Source organism: Mus musculus, chromosome 7 (assembly GCF_000001635.26).
Source record: "Mus musculus strain C57BL/6J chromosome 7, GRCm38.p6 C57BL/6J".
NCBI classification, from domain to species: Eukaryota; Metazoa; Chordata; class Mammalia; order Rodentia; family Muridae; genus Mus; species Mus musculus.
In genome coordinates, this window is record NC_000073.6 from 109,265,031 (window position 1) to 109,288,454 (window position 23,424).

Sequence of the window (23,424 nt, forward strand, 5' to 3'; positions counted from 1 at the left end):
CTGGACATCAAATCAGGGTTCGCAGGATTTCAAGACAAGCTCCTTACTTCCTGAGCTATCCCCCCCCCTCTCCCAACTCCCAGCCTCATTTCCTATCCTGTGTGTTTTCTGTGTTGTGAATTATTTCTTAGAGTCCAGTGTTTCCCCCGCGAGACATCCTCATCTTAATTGTCACAACCACACTCCCTTGTGCATGTTAGAAGTTCCTTCAGACATCTTCAGTCCAGCGGTGGCAGCCTCAGCAACACTGTGCCATGCCTCTCATAACTCCACTGACCTTAACTCTTCTGTCACTTAGAGTGCTGCCACCTTTCATTCCTTTCCTGGGCTTTATGCCTTCTTTCCCCTAACCATTTTTGTAAAATATCACTCGAGCTTCTGACTTGGAAATAAGGAGGCACCGCAGCCTCGCTCTTGTGTGTCTGTGCATGAAGCAAACAGTGAATGCCTTGTCCAATCACAGGCTTTAGGAGATGTGACAAGATTGGTGGCAGCTCATGACCTGCACCTGCAATCTGTGAACTGAAGAACTAGCGTGGAAATGTGTGCTTTATATTATTGCTCATGGTTAATAACGCCCTGTGCTGGGATGGCAATATAGCTCAGGGGACAGTGTTTGCCGAGCATGCACGAAGCCCCGAGTTCAATTCCTAGCACAGCATTAAGCAGGTGCAGGGAAGGGTTTCTGTGATCTTAGCACCGGAAGGTGAGGATACCACAATTTCCTCATCCCTTCTTGTGGTATACTGACAGCATTTCCAGTCTGACTCTGTCATGAGCAGTACCACTTTGAACTTTTCTCCACATACACACTCACCCCTGGTGGCTGAAGACTTCTCTACTTGAGTTCCCCAGTTAGTTCATGTGACCCTAAGTAAATTGCTGCTCTCAGACTGTTAGGGGTGCCAGAGCCACCTGTGTGAAGGGAGAAGGCATGATTGGTTTGAGATGGGAGGGAGAACCCAAGAGGCCATGCTCTTTCCCTGGACCCACTTCACAGATATGAAGACAGACTTTAGATGCAGAGGGATTTCCACTGGGTCACACAGAGTCACACTTGGCCCCTCAGCCACTGTCTCCCTCTTAAGGTCTTTAGCTGTGAAATTGGATCTTGCCTTGTTCTTAAACCATGGGCCTGGAACTCTCATTTTTCTCCAAGGGAGATAGGCTCCCCAACTCATGTGAGGACAGAGGTCAAATCAGAGGTAGACCAAGAAGTCAGGAAACTTCCTTCTCCCTGATACCCTGCTGGGTGCTTTCAGCAAAGGCTCCACTCAGCCCATTCCTTAGCCCAGGCTGGTTGCCCTATTTAATTCTCATAATTAGCTGACAGCTCATTACCAGCTCATTAGAAGCCCTGGAAGTGCGGTGACAGTAACAAATTCAGTGCATCCAGGCAGTCTGGGGGCATCCCCAGAAGGCCTGACCCAGGCTGGGCTTCAGGGGGCAGCTGGGGTTGGACTTGGCTGGGGGCTGCTGGCTAGATACTCAAAGCTCAAATCCCAACTTGTAAACATGATAAAAGGACCTTCTTACATCCATCCCACCACTACAGTGCTGTTCTAGCTTCAGGGCTCTCAGCTCTCTTCCTGGAAGGACCAGATAAAATGGGGACCCTGGTTGTAAGAGAGACTCGGGGACCCCAGAGCTTTGAGAGGAACATAGAACCCAGATTCCCAAGTGTGGACACCAACCAAGCCCATGTAGTAGTCCCTGTGCCCCTTGGTCATTCCCTGACTTCTGGGCATTTGACCTGCCTGCTCTGGGTTCTTCACCTCTGTCTGTCTGCCTGCCTCAGTCTATCTATATTTATTCATTGTCTGGTATGTAGTAGCACTTGCTTGTCCTGGCCTACATGTAAAGCAGCTACAATGGTCAGCTAGACAAAGTCTATCCACAAAGAGCTGTGTGACACGGTGGGGAAGGAGGCATTAACTCCCACAAGAAGGGCTGGGGAGGAGCCCACACTTCAGGCATCAGAGGAGGGACTGTCTGGAAGGGAGGCCTCCTGAAGCAGGCTGCTCTTGGAAGGGGCCAGAGCTCACTGTCTGTCCTCCTGAGGACACCTTTGCCTTCATCCTTCTCCCGGAAGGCCAGGCCCTCCACCTTGTGGTCTCTCAGTCTGTTGAAGACAGAGGACAGAGACTGGGAACAGAGCCAGGGAGTTGGGAGACAAGAAGGAATTGAGTGGTTTTGTTCACTGAAGGTAAAGGGACTAGACTGGAGACCAGAATGGGGAGGAGGAAGGGAGGAAGAGGAGAAAGGGGAATGGAGGAGGGAGGGAAGAAGGGAAAAAGGGAGAAAGGGAGGAAGGAAAGGAGGAGGAGGAGGAAGAAGAGGAGGGAGAGGAAGAAGAAAAGCAAGAGGAGGAGGAGGAAGGTCAAATGGGAGGTGCTGTGTCCTGCTTAGCCAGTGGGAACCAGTCTCTGGCAGCCCTGTGGCTATGGGGAAGTTGCTTATTGCCCCGGCTTTATATTCGCATCCCACTCTGTGCTCTGACTGCAGAGTAGACCCTCCCTGATGTGTGGAGAGAAACCAAAGGTCAGGACGCAGCAAGGGAGGCCTGGACCCAGCTCTGGAGCTCCCAGCTCTGGCCATACATCTGCCACAGGGATCGATGGAAGTCATTATCATTGCCACATGTTAATGACACCAATTAATTCTCCATCTGTGGGTCCAATGCAGCCTTCAGCACTGAAGGTTAAAGAGAGGGGACTCTCTCAGGGTGAGTTTCCCCAGGGTCGACAGTTCTGGGCTTGCTTGTGTGGTTGCTGAGAGCTGGGGCCTTGCATTAGGGGCTATATGGTATGTGCACACACTGTGTACTATCCTGCCTTAGCTATAGTATAATTAACAAACATGTCATGTTTTTACACACATGTATTCTAAGTATGCATACATTGTGCATATACAGTGTTTGTGTCCAAAGTATAAATTCTGTATATATGTGCAAATAATGTGCTGTATGTCTAGTTTGTGTCCCTTATCTGTGTCCCTAGCATGTGCACATACAGTTTTACCTCTATTACTTATTTTTTCACAGCAAGGGGCTTATGTTAGTGAGCAGCACGTGTACAAAAGCTGTCCTGGATGTGTGAACGCTGATGATCAAGCCTTTGCCCTCCTACAAGTGGATGGTACCTGGGTGTCTATCTTGCCCACATACCTTGTTGCACAGGTGTGTGGAAGCCCATGTTCACGTGTTCCCTGTCCTATGGGTCTCCTCTCTGATCTCTGCCTCTTTATATTTTCAGATCCTGCCATGGAGCCCAGGACTCCAAAAAGAGATCTCTGTGTGCTATGTCAGGGACTGGATGCTGCCCAATCTTCAGATAGGTCGGGTCAGGGGGATGAATAGGTGTTTACCAAGCAAATGGAGTCAAACAGGAGGGAAGAAAGGATAGAGGTGCTGTTCAAGCAACTAACAACGGTAGGCACTTCTCTATGCTAGCTGAGTCCCGAAGCGTGCCTGTGCTGCTATGAAGTGGGTCCAATCAGTGTCCCCAGTTTACAGAGGAGGAAAATGTATTAGAGACAGGGGTGGCTTGCCCAACAACCCACATCCTGAGAAGGGTACTAGCATCCACACATACTCACAGGCATGCCTCTGTACACACAACATGGTATGTATACCACATGAGTATAGTAGACCGTGAGCAACATGTCACATGAGACAAAAGCGATTGCACACGCCTATGCTCAGGCTGCCTCTGGTGTCTTTGTCTGTTCAGAGCACCCTAGGAAAGAACTCAGGCTCAGCCCTAGTTTCTTTGGGAGAGAGGGAAAGGGAAAAGTATAAGCATGCACAGTGACAGAGGGAGGCATCTAGGGGAGCCAGCTCATCCTGGAATCCTCCCCTAGAATGGAGAAGCAAGGGGCACGCTCATCTACCCACTGCACTCAGTAAGTGGCCATACTTGGATGTCCTCAGCCCAGCCTCCATTTCTCCATTGACGGTGGGAGAGAAATGTTATTCACATCCCCTTGGACAAGTGTGTGGGGGCACTCTGGGAAATAGAAGACCCCAGGTTCTACATGTGTGCAGCCTCCAGGAGGGATGGTAGCCACCAATAGTCACAGAAAGGAAGCCTAAATTTAGTTACTGTCTGTTACTGGGCAGGGAGGCTCCCTGAGGGCCAGGTTGTCCCTAGCTTGTGCCATCAAGGTCATACTGTACCCTGGTGCCCCCAGAAAGCTCAGGATAGGCAGCTTGCCAGGCCTGCCAGTGCCAGAGCGCCTGGCCGGCTGCCTCCCCTGGGCTCTAGTGCTTCTTAATTAACAGAACGCCATTATGAATACTAAAGAAGAAATTAGCACATGCCAGTCATTTCCGGGTGTTTATAGATTTCTCAATCCATCTTTAATTAACCCCTCCAGTCCTGAAAGCCTGCCACTGCCCACAGGAGCTGCAGGCTGGTTGGTCCTGTTTTCCTGCTTGCAAGTGGCTTCCCATCCATCTTAGGACCAGAGATTTCTTGACCCTAAACAGCGCTCAGCTAACCCAAGCTGTAGGGAAGTCAAGGTGATTAGAAAGATCCACACCCTTTGACCTGCAAGGCTTCATCCAGGAGCCGATGGAGAAGAGCTATTCACACACACAGGAGCAACTTGCAGAAGGTCTGACCCTGGGTGGATTATCATAGCAAAGTCAAGGCTATCTGTGCCACACAGACCCAGATTAGTGGGACAAGACCTGTGTGTATTGATAGAGGAGAATGGCTTTTGTGCACTGTTTGGGTAAAACTGTAGGTTACAAATACATATTTATAATATGATACAACACAAAATCATATTCACTGAGAGGAAAAGTGTAGGGGGTGGGTGTTTGGAAGTCATCCAGATACTAAGTGTCTTTCATAGTGAGCTTTTCTGTGTGTACATCCTTAGCAACATAGCTCCAGGAGACAAGTGCAGGGCTCTGAAGACCTAAGGCGACCTGGGGACTTTAGGTAGCTGCTGAGATCATGGTCCCTTCTCTGAGGAACCAAATCGTCAGGAGTGTCGGAGCCTGGTGACCTGGCTGGATTTTTTCTACACACCCTGTTGGTCCTTGGGCACAGAGGGACCACTGCGCTCTGTGACACATGATTTTTCACCCCATAGGAGATGTATCTGGCTTGTTCTCACTATAAGACAGAACGGTGGGGCAAGAGGCCTCTGTTGGCTTGGGCGTTTGTGTCTCTGGCTGTCCACTGAGGCCCTTTGCTGCTACGATAGTTGCACTGTCAGACAACCTCTGCTGTTCCAGAGCTCGGCTGGTTTCTGAGTTTCCAGGTTGGCTTTCTGGTGTTTCACTTCGTGTAGGTTTACCCACCCCTCACCTGCCTTTGGGTATTCTTAAACTGCCCCAGGGCCTGTCAAAGCCACCCTCCCCATACCCACAGCTCTTCCATGCTTTCTCTACAAGTCCTCTTAACCTGGATTCCTTAGTTTGGTAGATGTAGGGAACGGTCTTCATCAGCTTAGCCACTATAATGGAAGGCCACACTAGTGATCTAAACCATATGCATCCATTTTCTCTTAGTTCTAGAGTCTGGAAGTCTAAGGTCAAGGAGCCACAGGCTTGTGTTTCTCCAGAGCCTCCTGGTTGCCAGACAGCTGCCTTCTTGTGCTATGGATGAGGAACCCACAAGCATACAGGTGAATCCTCTCTCTAGCATCTCTTCTTTTAAAAAGCCTTTGTGTGTGTGTGTGTGTGTGTGTGTGTGTGTGTGTGTGTGTGTGTGTTGCATGAATACATAGTGTGAGTGTGAAGGTCAGAGGATAACTTGCACCACGTATATTCCAATGCTGGAACTCAGGCCATTAGTGCTGTGCCTTTACTAGCTGAGCCATCTCATGGGTCCTAGTGTCAACTCTACTGTTGGACCAGGACCTCATACTTATGACCTCACTTAAGCTTACTGACCTCTGGAGCTCCCATGTTTCTAGGCGGAGTCACATTGCAGGCTGAGGCTCCAACAGGGATATTTATAGGGGCACAAACGTTTAAACCCTATCAGATCTTCACACAGAGACCTCAGTCGAGAGGAGGCGTCAAACACATCCAGTTCCCCTCTGTGTCCTCTCCCACAGCCGTGGACACACTACCCCTATCCCATGACTGTGTCTCCTCATCTCCCTCAACAGCTCTCGCCTGCTGAGCCTAGGGATCCATAGATGGTATTTTGCAAGAAGTATGGTTCCTTTTGAGAAGTTTTTGTTGTTGTTTATGATTTTTATTTTTAATTGTTCTTTTTTTTATTGTGCAGACGTTGGGTTACATAAGGACATTTTAACATAAGTATACAACGTACTTTAAGCATATCCTCCATGCCTGCCCCCACCCTCTCCTTCATCCCCCCTTCCTCCTGTTAGTCCCCTCTGTTCCCCTACACGGTTTCCTTTCTCTGTCATGCCATATGTACATGCATGGCTTTACATATCTATATAAAATCTAGGATCCACAAATGAGAGAAAACATGCAATATTTGTCTTTCTGAGTCTGGCTTAATTAGCTTGATATGATGGTCTCCGGTTGCATCCATTTTCCTGCAAATGATACAGCTTCATTCTTCCTTATGGCTGAGATTCTAATATACTAGATGCCCTCTGTAGATGGCCACCTAGGCTGGTTCCACAATTCAGCAGTTGTGAATAGAACTGAAGAAAACACTGTTGTGCCAGTAACTCTGGGATGTGATGGATTGGAGTTCTTTGCATAAATACTGAAGAGTGGTACAGCTGTATTATCTGGGAGATCTAGTATTACATTTCTGTGGAACTCTAGAAAGAATTTTGACAAATACTATTTCCATCATATAAAACAGACTAGCTGTCCTGTGTTTCCAGAGCCTGTGGAGAACTGTGATGCCAATCTTCCTAAGACATCTGGTAGCACTCGGGCACTGTGGGGCTCTCCATAAATGCTCACTTGTGGGGTTTGCAGGGTTACTATCCTGAGTGGTAATGGTTTTAATTAGCTGCCATTGCTATTCTGCCTTTTAGTTAGAGACTACTATTAATTTAGCCTCATCTTTATCCATTTAGTTGTTTGTCAGTTAACCCAGTAAAACACAGTGATGCTTATATGCAACAAGAGGGTTCCCAGGGGTGTACTTTTGCAACCATAACCACTGAAGGTCTTTGCATCCTAAGGTGTACAATCCTCCCTACTCCCTCCCCTACTGCGTATACAGAAACTCATTGGTAACAGACTCTGAATCTGTGTTACTAAAGAAACTAACAATACATCATCAAGGTAAAAATAATAGAACTACTAGATGATTTTCAAGTTCACAGAAAATAGCTTTATAATGTGTTTAAGCTTCTATTCTTTAATACAATCCAAAGAGCTCATACCCACAGCCTGCAGCAAATTTTGCAGGCTTACTTCTTTGCAACTTCTTTGTTCTGAGAGATAGAAGCAGACATGTGAGCCTTGGGCTGGTGGGAGCAGCAGCAGCAGAGCTGGGAGAACACAAACCCAGGCTGTGTACTTGAGCCACTTACAGATTTTCAGATTCCAGAGCAAATGCAGCTTTTCTTTTGTCCCGAGCCAGACACCTGTGGAATATTCCAGAGAGACCGCTGGAGTGGTCTCAGGAGTAGTACATCCAACTGTATCCAGGACTGAGCCAGTCCCAGGAGGGAAGGGCTCGTGGGAACAGAAATCTCAGAGGAGCCACTGAAACTGTATCCTGGGGAGGATAAGCAAGTGTCCTTGGATGTCCAAGCTCCAATCTGTCCCTTATAGCAGTGATGGCCAGCGACTGCACAAGTATGTGCTCACATATACCATAGGTGGAGAGCGAATGCTAGGATCTCCAGCCAGAACTAGAAGACAGGGGACTGGGAGCACTTGGGGTTCGAAGACGCTATGTGGCTCTCATCTTGGCAAATGGAGAACAGTTGCCTTCAGATGGGCTTTGTTTCTGCATTTCTTCCACCTAACAAGATGGTGTCTGCTGACTGCCAACACCCACTTCTACTAGTCCTAGGGCCACCCAACAGTCTCGGGACAGAGAAGCCTCCTTCCTGATGGCTAAGGGTTAGGGTTTCCCCTGCTTGTTCAGAAGAAAATGGGGAGGAGCCAGCTGCTGGGCTGTGGGGGGCTAAGTCACAGGAGACAGCATCTGCCTTCACTGTGTATGGGGTCCAGAAGACCAGCTTCCAGCCTCAAGAGACTCCCCTGGTACCCGGTATCCCTTCCATTCTTGCTCTTTGCCTGGAACCACAGAAATACTTCTCCTGAGCCTTGCTGTGTGTGGTACAGACCACTGCCACCCATTCATATCTCTAAACCTTTATTACTTCCCCTTGTAGGCTCTATCTTCTGAAAGACTTTGCATCTCCCAAATGAGCCAGCCATCTCAGTCAGATATGGATTTTTTGCCATGTCCCTTGGAATTTGTATAGAACCTGAAGGTTTCTGTGCTTTGGTGCCCCAATAGGAAGCAGGCCTGTTGCATAACAGAATTACTGGTGGACTTTTGAAGACCCGGTAATAGAGCTGGGAAAGCCCAAGCAGTTTCTGAGGGTCCCTCCAGCCCATGTCACATAAGACACCTCTGCCTGTGGACTCCCAACCCACAACGTACATCTCATGCACCTTGGCGTTCCCTCACCATCCACACACACACTATACCTCACGGAGACAACCCATGTGAGGGACTCTGCCACAAAGGATTAACGAGTATCTAAGGGCTCAGGCTGCTGTACCATGCCATATTGGATGGGACCTGGCTCTCATCACTTTAAACACATGGCAGCTTTGAACCTTGGTTGTTATGGTTCCTGGCCCACCAGAGCCTGCACAGTAGCTTGGAAAGCTGAAGCCATGGTAGTGAAAATGAGAGACAAGGACACCAGAAAGCACACTTTGTTTAGAGGGTAACACTTGAGCCTCTGCCTCAGGCAAAGCCTAGCACAGAAAGTGAGCAAGGTTGTATATGGTCACATGTGAATCTCTGGACCAACCAGTTGGGTAGGGCTCAGGATCTCCCCTTACTGCTCTTCCACTAGTAATGAGGGAGGAGAGCTTGTTACCAAATACAGGCACAGACGTCAAATGCCTCCCAGTGTCTACAGATGAGGAAGCCCACATACAGAAGACACCCCACTTGTCCTGCTGGGGACCCAGGACAGGTGCACTTGGAGCTTGCAGGCCTTTTCTGTTTCTGACCACTCCTCCACAGCGGGACTGCTAATGTGTTCTCTGGCAAGCTGTCCATTAATTCTGCTTGTGCCTCCTCTCTCCATATATCTCCTCGAATAATTAGCAAGACAGACACTTAAGGAAAATGAGTCTGCCTTCCTGGGCAATCTCAGGGCTCTGTGACTCAGATACAACCCAGGCAGGTCAACACTCACACGGGCACCACACTGTGAAAAGGCCCTTTAGTGGTCACAGGGAGTCTGCCACAAGGACACCGATAGGAAAAGAGGCATGCTCCAGGGCTGTGTCATCAGGAAACCTGGCTGCCACAGAGTCTTGTGGATAGGATTACAAGGGTTCACTCAAGAGAGACACGGTGGGCAGAGTACTGGGGGCCAGGCACATTTGAGAAGGCTGAAAAATGTCTGAGGGAGAGTCTGAGAGAGTGAGGGTGGCTGGGCAGGGGGGTGCAGAGGATGATCTCCTGGCTTTTGTTGGAGGTTGTACAGCAGTAGGACAGCTTCTACATAGCCCCAGAGGTCACGTAAGGTGAGAGAAGGGTTTTTCTCACCTGTTTCCACAGTAGAATTCATCTGCCTCTGGAGAAAGGCAGCTCCCATCCCAGGGAGCAAGTCCTGAAGGTGGAAATTCATAAGGCAGGAGCTGAGGTAACATCCGGTCTGTGGTGCTGTAAGTTTGGCTTAGGAGAAAAGATGAGGTCTTCTATCTTCTGATTTGTTTTACTTTTTGTGTACATATAGTGTGTTGGGTGCTCATGTTTGTGTATGTGCACATGTGTGCGCCTGCATGTTCAGGCCAGGGGTTGATATCAATTATCTTTCTTCTACCACTCTAAACCTTATTGATTGAGACAGGTCTCTCACTGAGCCCAGAGGCCACTGATTGGATAGCTGGCTAGTCCGCAAGCTCTGGTGATCCACCTGTCCTGTTTGCCCAACACTGGGGTTACAGATGTATGGCACCATCCACAGTTCTCATGTGTGTCCTGGGGATGTGAACTGGGGTCCTCATGTTTGCTTCCTAGCAATTAAATTTAACTTAATAAATACCATCTGTCCTTTATGTTGCTTCCACAGGGCCTGATGCTGGGTTAGGGGGATGAGGACCTCTGAGGCTGTCATCCCTTCCCCAGAGTCTAGCTCTTATGCTTGGTTCAGCTCTGGGGAGCATGGTGCCAGGGAAAGTGCCTGGGCAATGGCACCATTCATCTTCTTAGTATCCCACTTCCTGCTTTGTACTGCTGTTCAAAGTGAGGCTGACCATCGGCCGGGCAGAGCTGGGAGGACCCACCATGCCTGGGCCCCTGGAAGGCTGCACTGGGAAACTTAGGGAAATGCTGAGGACTGGCATAGCGAGGCACACACAAATGCAAGGCAGCCACTCAATGTGGCTTTCCTTTGAAGAACAAAGGCAGAGAAAATTGGCTCACCAACGAGAATTAAGTGGTAACAATACACGGCACGGAAATCAAAATCAGTTCAAAACTGGCTTGCTCAGAAAAATATGATTCTGAAGAGGAAAGCTGAATTATGTGAGGCCTTTGAATAGTGGTGTTTTAGTTTAAAAGGCTTTTGTAAGGAGATTTTAGTGCTCAGAGAAAGAGAGGGTGGAGAAGCCCAGCCCAGGCTTCTGACTCACTGCAAGTTCCCCGGAGTTCATCTGTGCATATCTATGGGGGCTGCATCTGTGTGTGTGTGTGTGTGTGTGTGTGTGTACATTTGTGTGAGTACATGTGTACGTGTGCACATAAATATGGAAGCCAGCATCTAGGCCATTTTAGACCTGAGGTTCACTGGCCTGGCTCCAACCCCAGGAACAGCACCCCTGTGTCCCTCCTCCAGTCCCTGTGGCTATCCAAGTACATCGTGTCTTCAGGAAGGACTCATCTGGGCTTTGTGCTTCTGACTTTCCTGTAATTCGGTAGGAGCCTGGCAACCAAGAACAAGCTGTCCTAGGTCAAGACACCTGAGGGGTGACCGAGGGCAGAGTCTGGGTTGCACTGAATCACCAAGATCCAAGAAGGTGGTACACCAGGATGGGAGGGAGAATGCTGGATGAAGGGCTGGCTTCTGAAGGGGCTGAGGGAGTTGCTGTTCCTGGCTCATGGCACTGGCCTTTCCCTGAAGGCCCCCACCAGCAGCATGCCTGCAAGAGGGTGCCATCAAAAGAGACACACACAAAGCCCAGCAGTCCCACAGGCAGGGACATGGGCAGCGGTAGGGGAGGTACCAATGTCGGGATCTCCAGTCCCAAGTGATCCAGGGGCTGGGGGAGCCCAATACTGCTGTCCCTAAAGCTCGGCAGAGATGGCATAGCAGGGAGGACATTTTAGAAGGGCAGGTAGAGAACACCCAACTCTATTGGTGACTTTCCTCCTTATTCTGGCTTCTGGCTTACAGCTTGAGAAGAGATATACAACCATAGCAAGGGAAGACACATGGCAGAGAAAGGGCGGGGGCCTGGCTGGACCCATTGCATCTGCAGTCAGGAAGTGGGACCAAGTTATAAGACTCCAAGACTGCCCTGAGTGACTTCCTCCAGCAAGGCCACACAACCCCTTAAAGGTGCTACAACAGACAGCGCCACCAAATGTTCAAACACTTGTCACTTGCGGGATATTTCATATTCAAACCACAGCAGCAGCCCAGGGTCATTTCCCAGAGGCCACAGCTTCTTGGCCTCCAGCCAAGTGCAGCCTTTATAAGACACAACTTCTCTGGCCAATTTCAAAGCCAGGCTTCCTGCTGGGAATACCTGTTTGAACAAAGCCTTTATTGTCTGTTCCAACAGCAGGGCTGGAATTTAAAAAGCTTCATTTTCAAGACTGACTGGCTTTGGTCTGTCCAACCTGGAACTTACATTTTAGAGTCAAATAGAATTATTTAAACAAAGTATTTCTATGATAAGCACACAGTAGCTTTTTTTTTATCTGCTTCCCCCTCCCCAACATTTCTAATAAGAAATTGAGGCTCATTTTGTGGCTAACTCTTAAAACCCCAGTTTCTCTCAGCTTCTATTTGCCTGGTCTTTGTCTCTTTGGCCTGTCTGGTTTTGCTTGTGTACAGACTGTGGAGGGGGCTCATCTGATGTCACCTGCCTGAAGAACATACTGTCCTTGAGTGGCGTTCCTACCCCTGACATCTGTCTCTGGGCTTTCTGGCATCTGTTTTCGTAGAGCGCACACTTTTCCTCTTGTTCCTTGTTCTTCTTCCTTTCCTGAGGCTCTTCTCCATTCTCAGCTGCACTGCTCCCCAGCTCTAGGCCTGCATTCCTCTGTTTGCAATTCTTTGTCTCTTACCTACCACTCAAGTGAGGGTGTTGGCCAGTCTTTGCTCTCCTTGGAGATCACACTTGTTCTGTACTGTCCTAGGTGGAGGGTGTCCCTCCAAGTAACAGCCAAATTCAGGTCTCTATGCCATGGGGCCCAGAGAGATTGGTGTTGAGCCTCAGAGTTAGCCCACTGGCCATGGGAAGAAGGTGTGCCTTGAAGAAACTGGTTTTCCATACCCATGGAGGTAAATGCAAACAGAAGAGCATTGGAGCTCAGACACTAAACAGGGGCATCAGTTAGAAAAAAAGACCAGAGACAGTCTGTGCTCCATGGCTTCCATGTGAATAAATAAATAGAAGTGATACAGCCATTCTCTCTCAAGAGTGACATAAATTCTATTTAATGCTCCATCCTAGTCAGAGGAAGGTACGTTATAGGCCACCTTCTCTTGTTAGAGGGCTGACAGAATGTATGCTATGACAGAAAGACACTAGCCTTGCCTGGTGTGTGATGAGAAAAGATGCAAACACACTGGGCAGAATCAAAGCTGCTATTGTTCCTACAGGAAGACCCACAGCTGGCCCTTCAGAGCCATGCCCTGGCCCCTGCTCTTTCCGTCAGGATGAAGGTGTGTAGCTCGTCCAACATCACCCTCCACCTCCTAGAGTAGTCCCCTGCAAGAGAGCCCTCCCCTGAGCTGTTGGGCCAGGGTCTTCCATGGATAGATGGTCTGTATCTTCAAGGCTGCCTCACCAAACCCTTGAGGAGACATCAAGTTTAGGAGATGGAATATGAGCCCCCCGAGACCTGCAAATATAACCCCCAAGGCAGAAGCCCTTGAAGAGACTGTCAACTCCCAATTTAGTTTCTTTTTTTTTTCCTTTTTTTTTCTCTGTGTGATATGGTGTGTGGTATTTTTTGTCATGAGTGTACATATATGCTCATGTGTGCATGTGTAGACCCAAAGGTGACACTGGGTATCTTTTTCAACTGTTCTCCACCTCGTTTTGTTGGTTTTAATTTTATTTTTCTGTGTTTGTTTGTTTGAGACAGGGTCTCTATATGACCCTGGATGTCCTGGATCTCACTGTGTAGACCAGGCTGGCCTCAAACTCACGGAGATCCACTTGCTTCTGCCTCCCAAGTGCTGGGATTAAAAGCATGTACCTCCATGCCAGGCCACCGTTTGGCTTTTAAAATTAATTAATTTAGTGTGTGGGTGTGTGTGCACACGTGCATGCACATATGTGTGAGACATACATGCCACATTGGTGAGGGGCTCAAAGAACAACTTGTAGCATGTAGGATGTTAAAATCAGGTCATCGATTTTGGTGCCAATGCATTTACCACTGAGCTGTCCTGCTGTCCCTCTACCTTATTTCTTGAGTCAGGGTTCCTCAGTGAACCTGGAACTCACCCTGCTTTACCTGCTGTGGCAGAGCTGTTACCCCAAGAGGACAAAGAACCCTCCCACACCAGCTCATGATGTGTTTCCTGTCCAGTCTCAGCCCTTCCCCAGAGACAGAAGGCCAGCATCGGCCATCTAGGAAGCACTCAGAGGACTTGCTAAAGTTGCCTCTCCTTTACATGAAATGGATGTGCATGAAGGCATTTTAGTTTATTGATGTAATCAATAAAATGAGAACATAGCAGCAAGCCAATGCAAGCAATTATAAAATCTCCTACTTTTCTATGTTTAAACTAAGTTGTCTTAAATAGTCTATAGCAACTAGAATCACAAGGACACGTGAGGGACTGCATCACTTCTGCCACAATGCCTGTGGCCATTTTATTAGTAATCCTCTAACAAAGTCTCCCAGTGCAGAGTGCACATAATTATTTAGAACCCCCATCACTGCATTTGGCCTCTTGTGTTCTCTTATAAATAACTGTGCCTAAATATAAGGATTTGAGTAGAACTAAGCGAGCATGGCCCCAGCACTTATCCCTTTAACAATCGTGGAACAACGCCTTGAGCTGGTGAGGGCAGCAGCCTGCCCCAAGCATACCCATGGCTGTCCTTTAGTGCCCTGCGCAGGCTGTGCTGCTTGGAGGTAACTAGCTTCAATTTTAAACTGGTGTAAAGGGGCAGGGCTCATGAGAGCCGGTGGCTGAAAGCTCGGTGCTGGGCTGCTTCCTCCTGTCCCCTCCCTTCGGTGCTGGAAGAGTGGTCTGTTCTTGAACTGCTCAGCACTGGACAGAACCTTAGAGCCTTTTCTTGCCTCGAAACAAGGTAGTGGATTTCAGAGTGGTTTTAGCCACTGATGCATGGCCTACAGTCTCGGAGCTTTTCTCTGGTTCTGCTTTGCTTTCAGCAGACAGGAGTTTGCTGGACGATGAGTTTGAAGAGGTCATGCCAACACTCTCTGCAGCAGGCTTCTTGGCTGCATTGGTGGGCTATGAATTAAAGAAAAAGCCTAAATTAATTTTCAGGTGTGAAAAGGTATACATATAGTAACTGGGGGAGCAGGAGACAAGAGCGTTCCACAAGACTGTGATGCAGGGGCATGGCCCAGAGCTCGGGTAATACAGATCAAAGCCTCTTCTACTACTTTCCTGAGAACCAAGGTGTTCAGAGCTTGTTATGATGAAACCCTTAATTATTTAAAGTTCTGCTGAGGGAAACTCACTAAAGGCTCTTGAAGGTCTGCACAGGGACGCCCACCTGGACACAAACACACCATCATTCCATCTCTTCAGACTTACAGACATCTGCAGTGTCATTACTCTTCCCAACATGAGTGCAAAGTGGCTGCACTTGGCCGGCCCTCACACTCTCAAGCCCTCCTCTGCACTCACTCCAGGGACAGGCTTCTCTTGCCAGTCAGGTGGGCAGCTTTGTGGACTTCTGTGAGTCTCAACTCCTCACTGGTGAAAGGGGTAAAACAATATTTGAATGTTCACTTCATGGGAATGAGTAGCGCTCACTGAGAGAACTGTACAGGTTTTTCAGCAGGAAAGCATTAGGCTGAGGTGACCTTGTTCTCTCAGGTCATCCCACCCTGTGGGACAAGAAGAAGCAGGCTATAGTCCTACAGTCACAGGGAGACAAGGTTCGCTTTGACCTTAGGCTCATTTAAAGAGTGATCATTTTAATTAAGTGAGGCTGAGCAGAGAGTTCTAAAGAGCAGGGACTGTCCCAGGGGACCTGCAAAGCAGGTCAGAGCAAGCTTTCACCTACACAGAACGACACGGGAAAGGGCATGCATGCAACATTTTAGAGAGCACTGTTTTCAAAGAGTGGGAAAGACCACACAAGGCACTAGACAAATTGCTCAGGTGTTTTCTTGATCTTCCTGCCTTTTGGGATACGAAACTTATGCATTTGTCTAATGAACAGAAGTTCCTAGGGCTGCAGCAAAACTTTAGGGCATCTTTACCCAGGTACTGTATTTCAAAAGGAGGTGTGCTGACGGGTGTGTGTTGTAGACACTCCTGAAGTAGGGCTTCCTCAGAACATCCCTCAGGCCTGACACTACAGGACTGATTCTTGGTCAGGCAACACGCTAAGATGTCCTATGTCTTGAAAAAAATTATATAAAGTTTGAAATGTAAAAGGTTGTTTACTCTTCTCAAGAAAATATGCAAATTTCCTCCATTGAATTCTTTCAGGAAACAGAAAATTGAAAAGAAAAACCCCTACCATTTAATAAGGTAGTTCCTATCACCTCATCAAAACCCAGGCTCATTAACAGGACACAAGCACAACACCCTGAGGTGCTGCTGCCTGGCTGGGGACTGCCTGCTTTCCTGAGACACAGGAGCTGTCTGGAATTTTCAGTTCATAAAATTTAACTAACTGTACACATAAATACTACCTAAAGGTGAAGCTGAATGCAATCCTTGTCCTACTGGGCATGCCAACTTGGATACCAAGTAGATGAGGAACTGCTTTACGGTGTATCCACTCCAACTCGCACTCGGAAATGGGAGCAGAGGTTCAGCCATTGGCTTTTATGTGTATATTCATGTCTGGGTGGATGTTTCTATTCTTCATTGTTCTGTGGTTTTTAAAAATACATTGATTGATTGATTGATTGATTGATTGTAGAGGTTATGTGTGCTTGTGCCATGGTGCATGTGTGAAGGTCAGAGACAACTTGTAGAAATCAGTTCTCTCCTTCTACCACATGAGTGCAGTACTGTGAGTCCCAGTGAAACAGTGGCAACATCTGGAATGTCTGCTGCGAAGGTAATGGCCAAATGACTACGGTGTATCCAAAAAACCTGAGATTCCCTGACCAACCTGAAGGGAGAACAGGCAAGAATTCAGGCAGAGTGGTCTTCAAGATAACCATCAGTTTATTAAAAAGGCGTCAGGTGTGGAGGCATGTTTGCAGTGCACTACCATGCATGGGGAAGGGTAAAAGAAAGCTGAGGATGAGTAAGGCTGAGCCATCAGAGGTTTTCCTGCTTCCTGAGGAACTGACGAATGGGTGTGTGAGACCTCCCGCCGTGCCCTGGAGGGGACGTGCACTGTGCATCTACAGCATTGGTTGTGCTTTATGATGCTGGGTTTGAATTAACTAGGAGGCAAGAAAGAGATTTTAATAAACCATGAGAATGTTTTATGTATTTTTAAAGATCATTAAAATTATACATAAATACACGTGGCTGATGGATGTAATTTTCATTTTGCTACGTAAGAAAACAAAAGTATGTTTCTATGTTAATAGCAACTAGACATCTTGGTAGTTTCAGTTCCCCTACCAATTTTTTTTTCACAAAATTCCAAGAACTACACCACAGTCACTTGGCCAGTACCTTCGCAGCAGACATTCCAGATATTGCCACCGTCTCACTGGGACTCACAGTACCGCAAAGTGCAACTCCGAGGCAGCTGTACCCACCCACACTTTCACCTCAACACTAAGGGTCTGCTTTCTTTGTCAGTTTTGTGCTCATGTGTATTAAGGTTGGTATAGGCAAAGATAAAGATTTGTTCTTATTTATGTGTATGTGTGTGTAAGTGTATGCTGCATGTGTGAGGGACTCAGAACTGGAAGGGGGCATTAGATTCTCTGCAATTGAAGTTACAGAATTCTGTGAGCCACAAGGGCACTGGGAACTCAAGCATGGTCTCTTAAGTGATAAGCTGTCCCTCCAGTCCCAACAGCCATATTTTAAATAAGTCTCAGAATCTGCCAGTAAGCAGGTGTACTGAAATCATGGTATCTGTCCCTTACTACCTGTTAGCCTCAGTGCAATTACACTCGCCTTTATGTGAACATTTACTGCGTAGAAGCCTCTGTGTCTATGGAAGGGATTTTCTGTGTTCTCGCCACTTCTCTTTGCTCATTGCAGTTGTATCAGGGTTAGCGGGCAATTGTTTAGGAAGCAAACTCCTAAGGGTTCTCTAGAGTCTGTGCCTCTGCCCTGCTTCCTTGCTGGAACCATCTCTGATGCTAGCACATCACAGGCATGGAACCACCATGCTGGTGCCTGCGCCCTTGGACATACTCTCTTCACAGGGCTTCTTTTCTCCTTGGAGTATAAATGGCTGAGGCAAACTTCAGCTCCCAGAGTTTTTCTAGAATTGTGCCAATCTTAATTTTTCAGGGATTTCTTTGGTTAGGGTATAGGTCATCTAAGTCTGGAATTTTCCTTTCTTCTCTCATGGATGCCTGGGTTCCCTCGGGGATCTTTGTTGTCACTGACACAATTTTACAGTGTTATAAGTAATAGGACAGAGAAATGAAAAGTGAAATTGCCAGGGCTATGAGATCTTACAGGTCACAAAAGACAAACAGGAGAGCTGCTCCTGCAGCTTGCCCGGAGCAGGGGAAAGAGGGCAGCTTTCCTTTCATCAACTCCGGGGGAAGCTCCTACATGGCCATCTACTCACCAGCCCATGAGGGGGCTGAAAAATCACGCTGTGTACTGTAAGCAGTGGACAGCAAAGCAATGGCCAGGAAAACCTGAGAATCTGCAGAATCAGGAGGAAAGCCCTTTATCCTTATGTAAGCCACGGTGAAGCCATACCAGCCCACACAGATAGAGTTGCTCTACCAGCTGGCTGCTAATGTGACTGCAGGTGGGGTGTCTTTAACGATTCTTCAGCCTAAAACAAAACGGAGAAGACTATATAGGAAGGAAAAATCCTCAGTGCTTGGGAGATTGCTTCATGAGCTGGAGAACCAAGGTTCGGTTGTAGAAAATATTTAATCTCAATCTGGGTTTCTACCCCGCCTTTGACCATTCAGTTCCCATATAAAAGACATAAATTTTAGATTTATAATAGTCTTGATCAGCACAAGAGCTGGGCAGATATCTACCCTCTAAGCTATTAGTTTTTACCTGTCTATCAATAGCCCCAAGTTATAACTTGCCATAGTCCACATGGGCCACCCAACTCCAAGTTAGGATAAAAGTTGAGTTAGTTACGAAACTTTAAATATATGAAGATAGGACAGATAATAGAAAATTTTCCTTAATTGCCAAGTGCTATGGATTAGACATTATAAATGTATATCATACTTATAGTTTTCATAATTATTCCATAATTGTTATAAGTATTCAATTTATACTAGAAAGAAAAGGAGCCTTTTATTGTACTAAAAAATGGAATTGTAGAAAGAATATCTTGTGTATTGTATGAACATACCATTTGTCAATTAAAACCCATGGCCTATGGCTTAGGCAGAAAAAGAGAAAAGAGAAAGGACTCGGATAGAGCCAGGGATAGAGATTCTCTGGGAAGATGTGAGGAGACAGGTGCATGGTACCTGAGCATAAGTAACCAGCCATGTGGCAGAATGTAGGTTAAAATAATTAGGTTATTTTAGTTATGATCTAGTCAGAGAAGAGCCTTGCTATATTGCCAAGGTATTCGTTAATATATTTTGAGTCTGAGTCTTATTTCTGGGAGCAGCGATCTGGGAGGCAGAACCAGGCATAGCTTCTACAATGTTCAAGTCTCTAGGAGCCATGTGACAGCTGAATAGCCATCTATAATCACAGAACTTTGGAGGCAGAGTCTGGGGGTCCCTGGAGCAAGCTGGCTAGCTAAATTTGCCAGGATGGGCAAGCTTTGGGCTCGACAAGAGAGGTGAGCATGATCAAGGAAGGTACTTAGTATTAACTTCAGGTCCCCAGTACACCTGCACACACACATATATGGGAACACACACACACATACCACATCACATCACATTGCATATACATGCAAGAATAAAAGAAAAACAAAACTACAGTGTGGCATGAAGAGTTGGGAGACCCAGTGCTGTGGAGCTGCATCCCAGTTCTGTATGCCACTGGTCAGGGCAATCATGCCAGGGCCACGCCCAGGAGCATTGTGACTGGTCATCTGATACAGATTCTTAGCATTTGAGACAGCTAGAGTGCAGGTGGTCTGACTGCATACAGAAATGGGAAAGATGATCCCACAAGTTCCCTTCAGTTTTGCCTTTTTCTAATTCAGCACCCTTGGCCTGATTTCTGCCGTTCACATTATTAATCATGAAAGGGGTCCATGTGTGCGAGGAAGATATGTAACAAGAGACTGGGATGAATACACACATTTCAGTGCTCACTGGTGTAACTTCAACCTGATGAACTTATCTGGTGATAATGGATGCAAAGCCTGTGAGCTCTCAGCACATCCTGCAAGTTAATACCAAAGTGTGATTACTAGAAACTGTTACCATTCCTCTGAATTTTGAGTAAAATACATGCTATTTAAGTAAAGTGGTTTATCACCATAGCAACCTCTTCTAGAGTCACACATTCAAATTATAGGCCTGCACAAGGTCCAAATGACAAAATTCTGATACAAGTTTTCTGCTATAGTTTTACTTACAATGGCCACCCATCTTATCTCTTGTTCCTGTGATTTTCAGAAGTCAGAAGAAAGGGGAGGGAAAGCAGGAATGAGAGAGATCAATGTGAAAATATATAGACTTTACCAGGTGACCCACACAAAGATCTGGGTCTTACATAGAGTTAATGAAAGTAAAATTTAACTTGCAAATTAGAGAAAGATGTTTCTTTTCTTTGCAGTAAGAGTATAATTTATATACAGTAGGATACAAGAATCATAGGTATGCTCTGAGGAGTTCTGACAAACACACAGACTCAGGTAACCAATGCCACAGTCAAGGCATAGCAACTCAGGGTGAGAGGCCTTGCTCCACAAGAGGACACTGAGGGCACCTAAGGCCCTGGCCTCAGTCTCCTCTCTAAAAATCAATCTTGCAAAGGCCCTTCATGGTCCCACTCCATCCTCTTATTTTATTCTGGGGCCACAGTGTTCTGATATTTTTAAACATAATTAGTTTTGACTCTTAAAACATCACACAAATGAGAGAAGAGCCCAATGTGTGAATCTTTGTGTCTGATAGCTTTTGCTTAAAATGTTAATTGAAATTTAACTTGAAAACATTGTGGTGCTAGAGAGATGGCTCAGCAATTAGGGTGCATATTGCTCATGTTTGAACAAGAGTTTGGGTCATAATATCCATGTCAGGTGACTCCAGGGCATGGGACACCTTTTCCTGGTCTCTGCAGATATCTGTACTCATAGTCATATAACACACACAAACTTAAAGTTAGTTTTTAAAATCTTACATTTTAAAATGCATGCATGTGTGTGCATGTGTACAGTTTCCGTACATTTATGTAGGCATGTGTACCTGTGTGTGCCTGTGAAGGCCACGATTTACTTTAGATGTCTATTGCTCATCATCTTAGTGTACATATAAATTATATATACACACACATATATGTGTGTGTGTATGTATGTGTATATATGTGTGTATATGTATATGTGTAGATGTATATTATATGTGTATATGTATATTATATGTATATAATTTTATGTGTATGTATGAGTGCCTGAACATATGTATGCATACCATTTGTATATAGGTAACAAGGAAGACCAGAAGAAAGAAGATCCACTGGAATTGGAGTATAGGAAATTGTAAACTGCCATGTTGATGCTGGGAACCAAACTCAGGTCCTCTGGAAGAACAGCCGAGTCATCTTTCCAGTCCCCATCTTATTTTTTTGAGAAAAGGTTTCTTAGCAATTGGCTAGACTGGTGGTCCAGCACTCCCCTGGCATCATCCTGATTCTACCACTCAGTGCTAAGATCACAGGCATGTGCTACATTTGGTTTTCTACATAGATGCTGGGATCTGAACTCAGGGTTTTATTCTTGCATAGCAAATATTTTTCCAACCGAACCACCTCTCCATTCCTAGTTAAATTCTTTATTGATACATTTGCAGATTCTTATATTATTTTAAGGTTTTAAACATTCATATATGCATTGGTAAATCATTTTTAGCCAAGCCTTATTCTATTATAGTAACATGCTATATTTCATTATACTAATGTATCATTTACCTGTTCTTTAATTAATGGACATTTGGATTGCTCCTGCTCTTAGGCTATATAATAATTTGTTATAAATATATCCTAAAATCTTTTCAGATACTTTACAATCTTTCTGTAAATCTAGGATTGCTGGGTGAATGATAACTGAATGTTTAACTTTATAAGTCATACCAAACTGTATTTTGAAAGGATTCTTCGGATGGTGCATTTGAATTTTTATCAGCAATGCAGGAAAAATACACTTTTGCATGTCCTTGTTATGTCCATGGCTGGCTAGCTAGCCTGGCCATTCTACTCTGTATGAAGGATGGCTTGTTGCACTATTGACAGTTTCCTTTCATCTGTGGTGAGGAGCATCCGTAAGATGCTGTTGGCTCTTGGCACTCTCTGTTCAAGCCTTGTAACATTTTTAAAACCTGAGTTGCCTTATCACTGTTTAGCAATAGCAACTTTCTTAGTTATTTTTCTATTGCTGTTAAGGGAAAGCATAAACAAGAAAACTCTTACAAAAGAAAGCATTTAATGGGGGCTTGATTATGTTTTTAAAAGGGTTAGTCCATTGTCATGGTAGTGGGAAGCAGACAGGCATGGTGCTGGAGCAATACTGGAGAGCTTTAACTCTCACCCTCCTCCTAAGCAGGAGGGAGGGAGAGACAGAGATAGAGAGAGACAAAGAGAGGGAGAGAGAAACACATAGAGACAGAGGAGAGAGAGACAAAGACAGAGAGACAGAGACTGAGCCTGGGCCAAACTTGGGCTTTTGAAACCTCAAGCCCACTCCCAGTGATGTACTTCTTCCAACAAGGATACGCCCAATCCTTCCCTAAACAGAGCACAAACTAGGGCCTAGACACTCAAATATATGAGCCTGTGGGGACCACTTTTTTTCAAATTGCCACAGTAACAGCAATCATATTTTGGATACAAGTCCTTTGCTAGATGCATTTTTGAAGCTATTTTCCCTGCAGATTGGTCATTGTTTTCCCCATATGCTTTCAGTGCACAGGAGTGCTTACTTTTTATGAAGCCCATCCAATCAACTTTTAAAATGCTCTCTGCATCCTAAGAAATCTTTGTCTACTTGTTAGATGAAAATACTCTCTTGGAATTTTCCTAGCAATTTTACGATTATGCCTACCTATCACAAACTAATTTCATTTTCATCTAGGAGATCAAATGTCAATTTCATTATTTAGATGGCCTAACATTCTAGAACTACTTATTAAAAAATATTTTTTCTCCATTGAATGTTTTTAAAACTTTTAAATCAACTGGTCATGTAAGTATGGGTCTATTTATGTATGCCCACTTTTATCCATTCATCTACCTGTCTGTCATTAGACAATCACCACATGCTATTGACTATTGCAGCTATATAGTAAGTTGAAATCAGACCATGTAAATAAGTCCTGAAAATGTAGGTTTTTCAGTTTGGTTGGGCTGATTCAGGTCTTAATGTAGCTACAAATAAGCTTTAATTAGAAAAGTTTATTCTAATTTTAATAAGAAAATCACATTTTGACAATTTCAGTTGGAATTGGTTTAAAGTTAAAAATCAATTCAGGAAGAATTGACACCCTAACAATACTGACTATTTCAGTCCATGAACATGGTATATATCTCCTTTGTCAGCCTTCTTCATCTTAGTTCAAGAAT

The 23,424-nt window shown here is 45.8% G+C and overlaps 1 protein-coding gene and 1 long non-coding RNA gene across 19 annotated transcripts in view; one reads left to right on the forward strand and one right to left on the reverse strand.

Moving 5' to 3' along the window:
* Positions 1–2,501: 2,501 nt before the first annotated feature.
* On the forward strand, positions 2,502–3,425 carry Gm51463. Its single transcript, XR_003946703.1, has 3 exons — positions 2,502–2,725; positions 3,044–3,178; positions 3,255–3,425. It is a non-coding gene; the product is annotated as a predicted gene, 51463 (long non-coding RNA).
* Positions 3,426–14,182: 10,757 nt separating this feature from the next.
* Positions 14,183–23,424, reverse strand: part of Stk33 (serine/threonine kinase 33) — a 159,956-nt gene continuing 150,714 nt past the window's right edge. For 12 of the 18 annotated variants that reach the window (XM_006507226.4, XM_030242005.1, XM_017321940.2 and 9 more), the window contains one exon: positions 14,190–14,826. In XM_006507226.4, coding sequence (XP_006507289.1) covers positions 14,635–14,826 — 192 coding nt within the window. In that variant the 3' untranslated portion in view covers positions 14,190–14,634. Of the gene's footprint in view, positions 14,827–16,713; positions 16,956–23,424 lie in introns of those variants that run through there. The other 6 variants (XR_003946376.1, XM_006507224.1, NM_054103.1 and 3 more) reach the window with 3 other exon arrangements.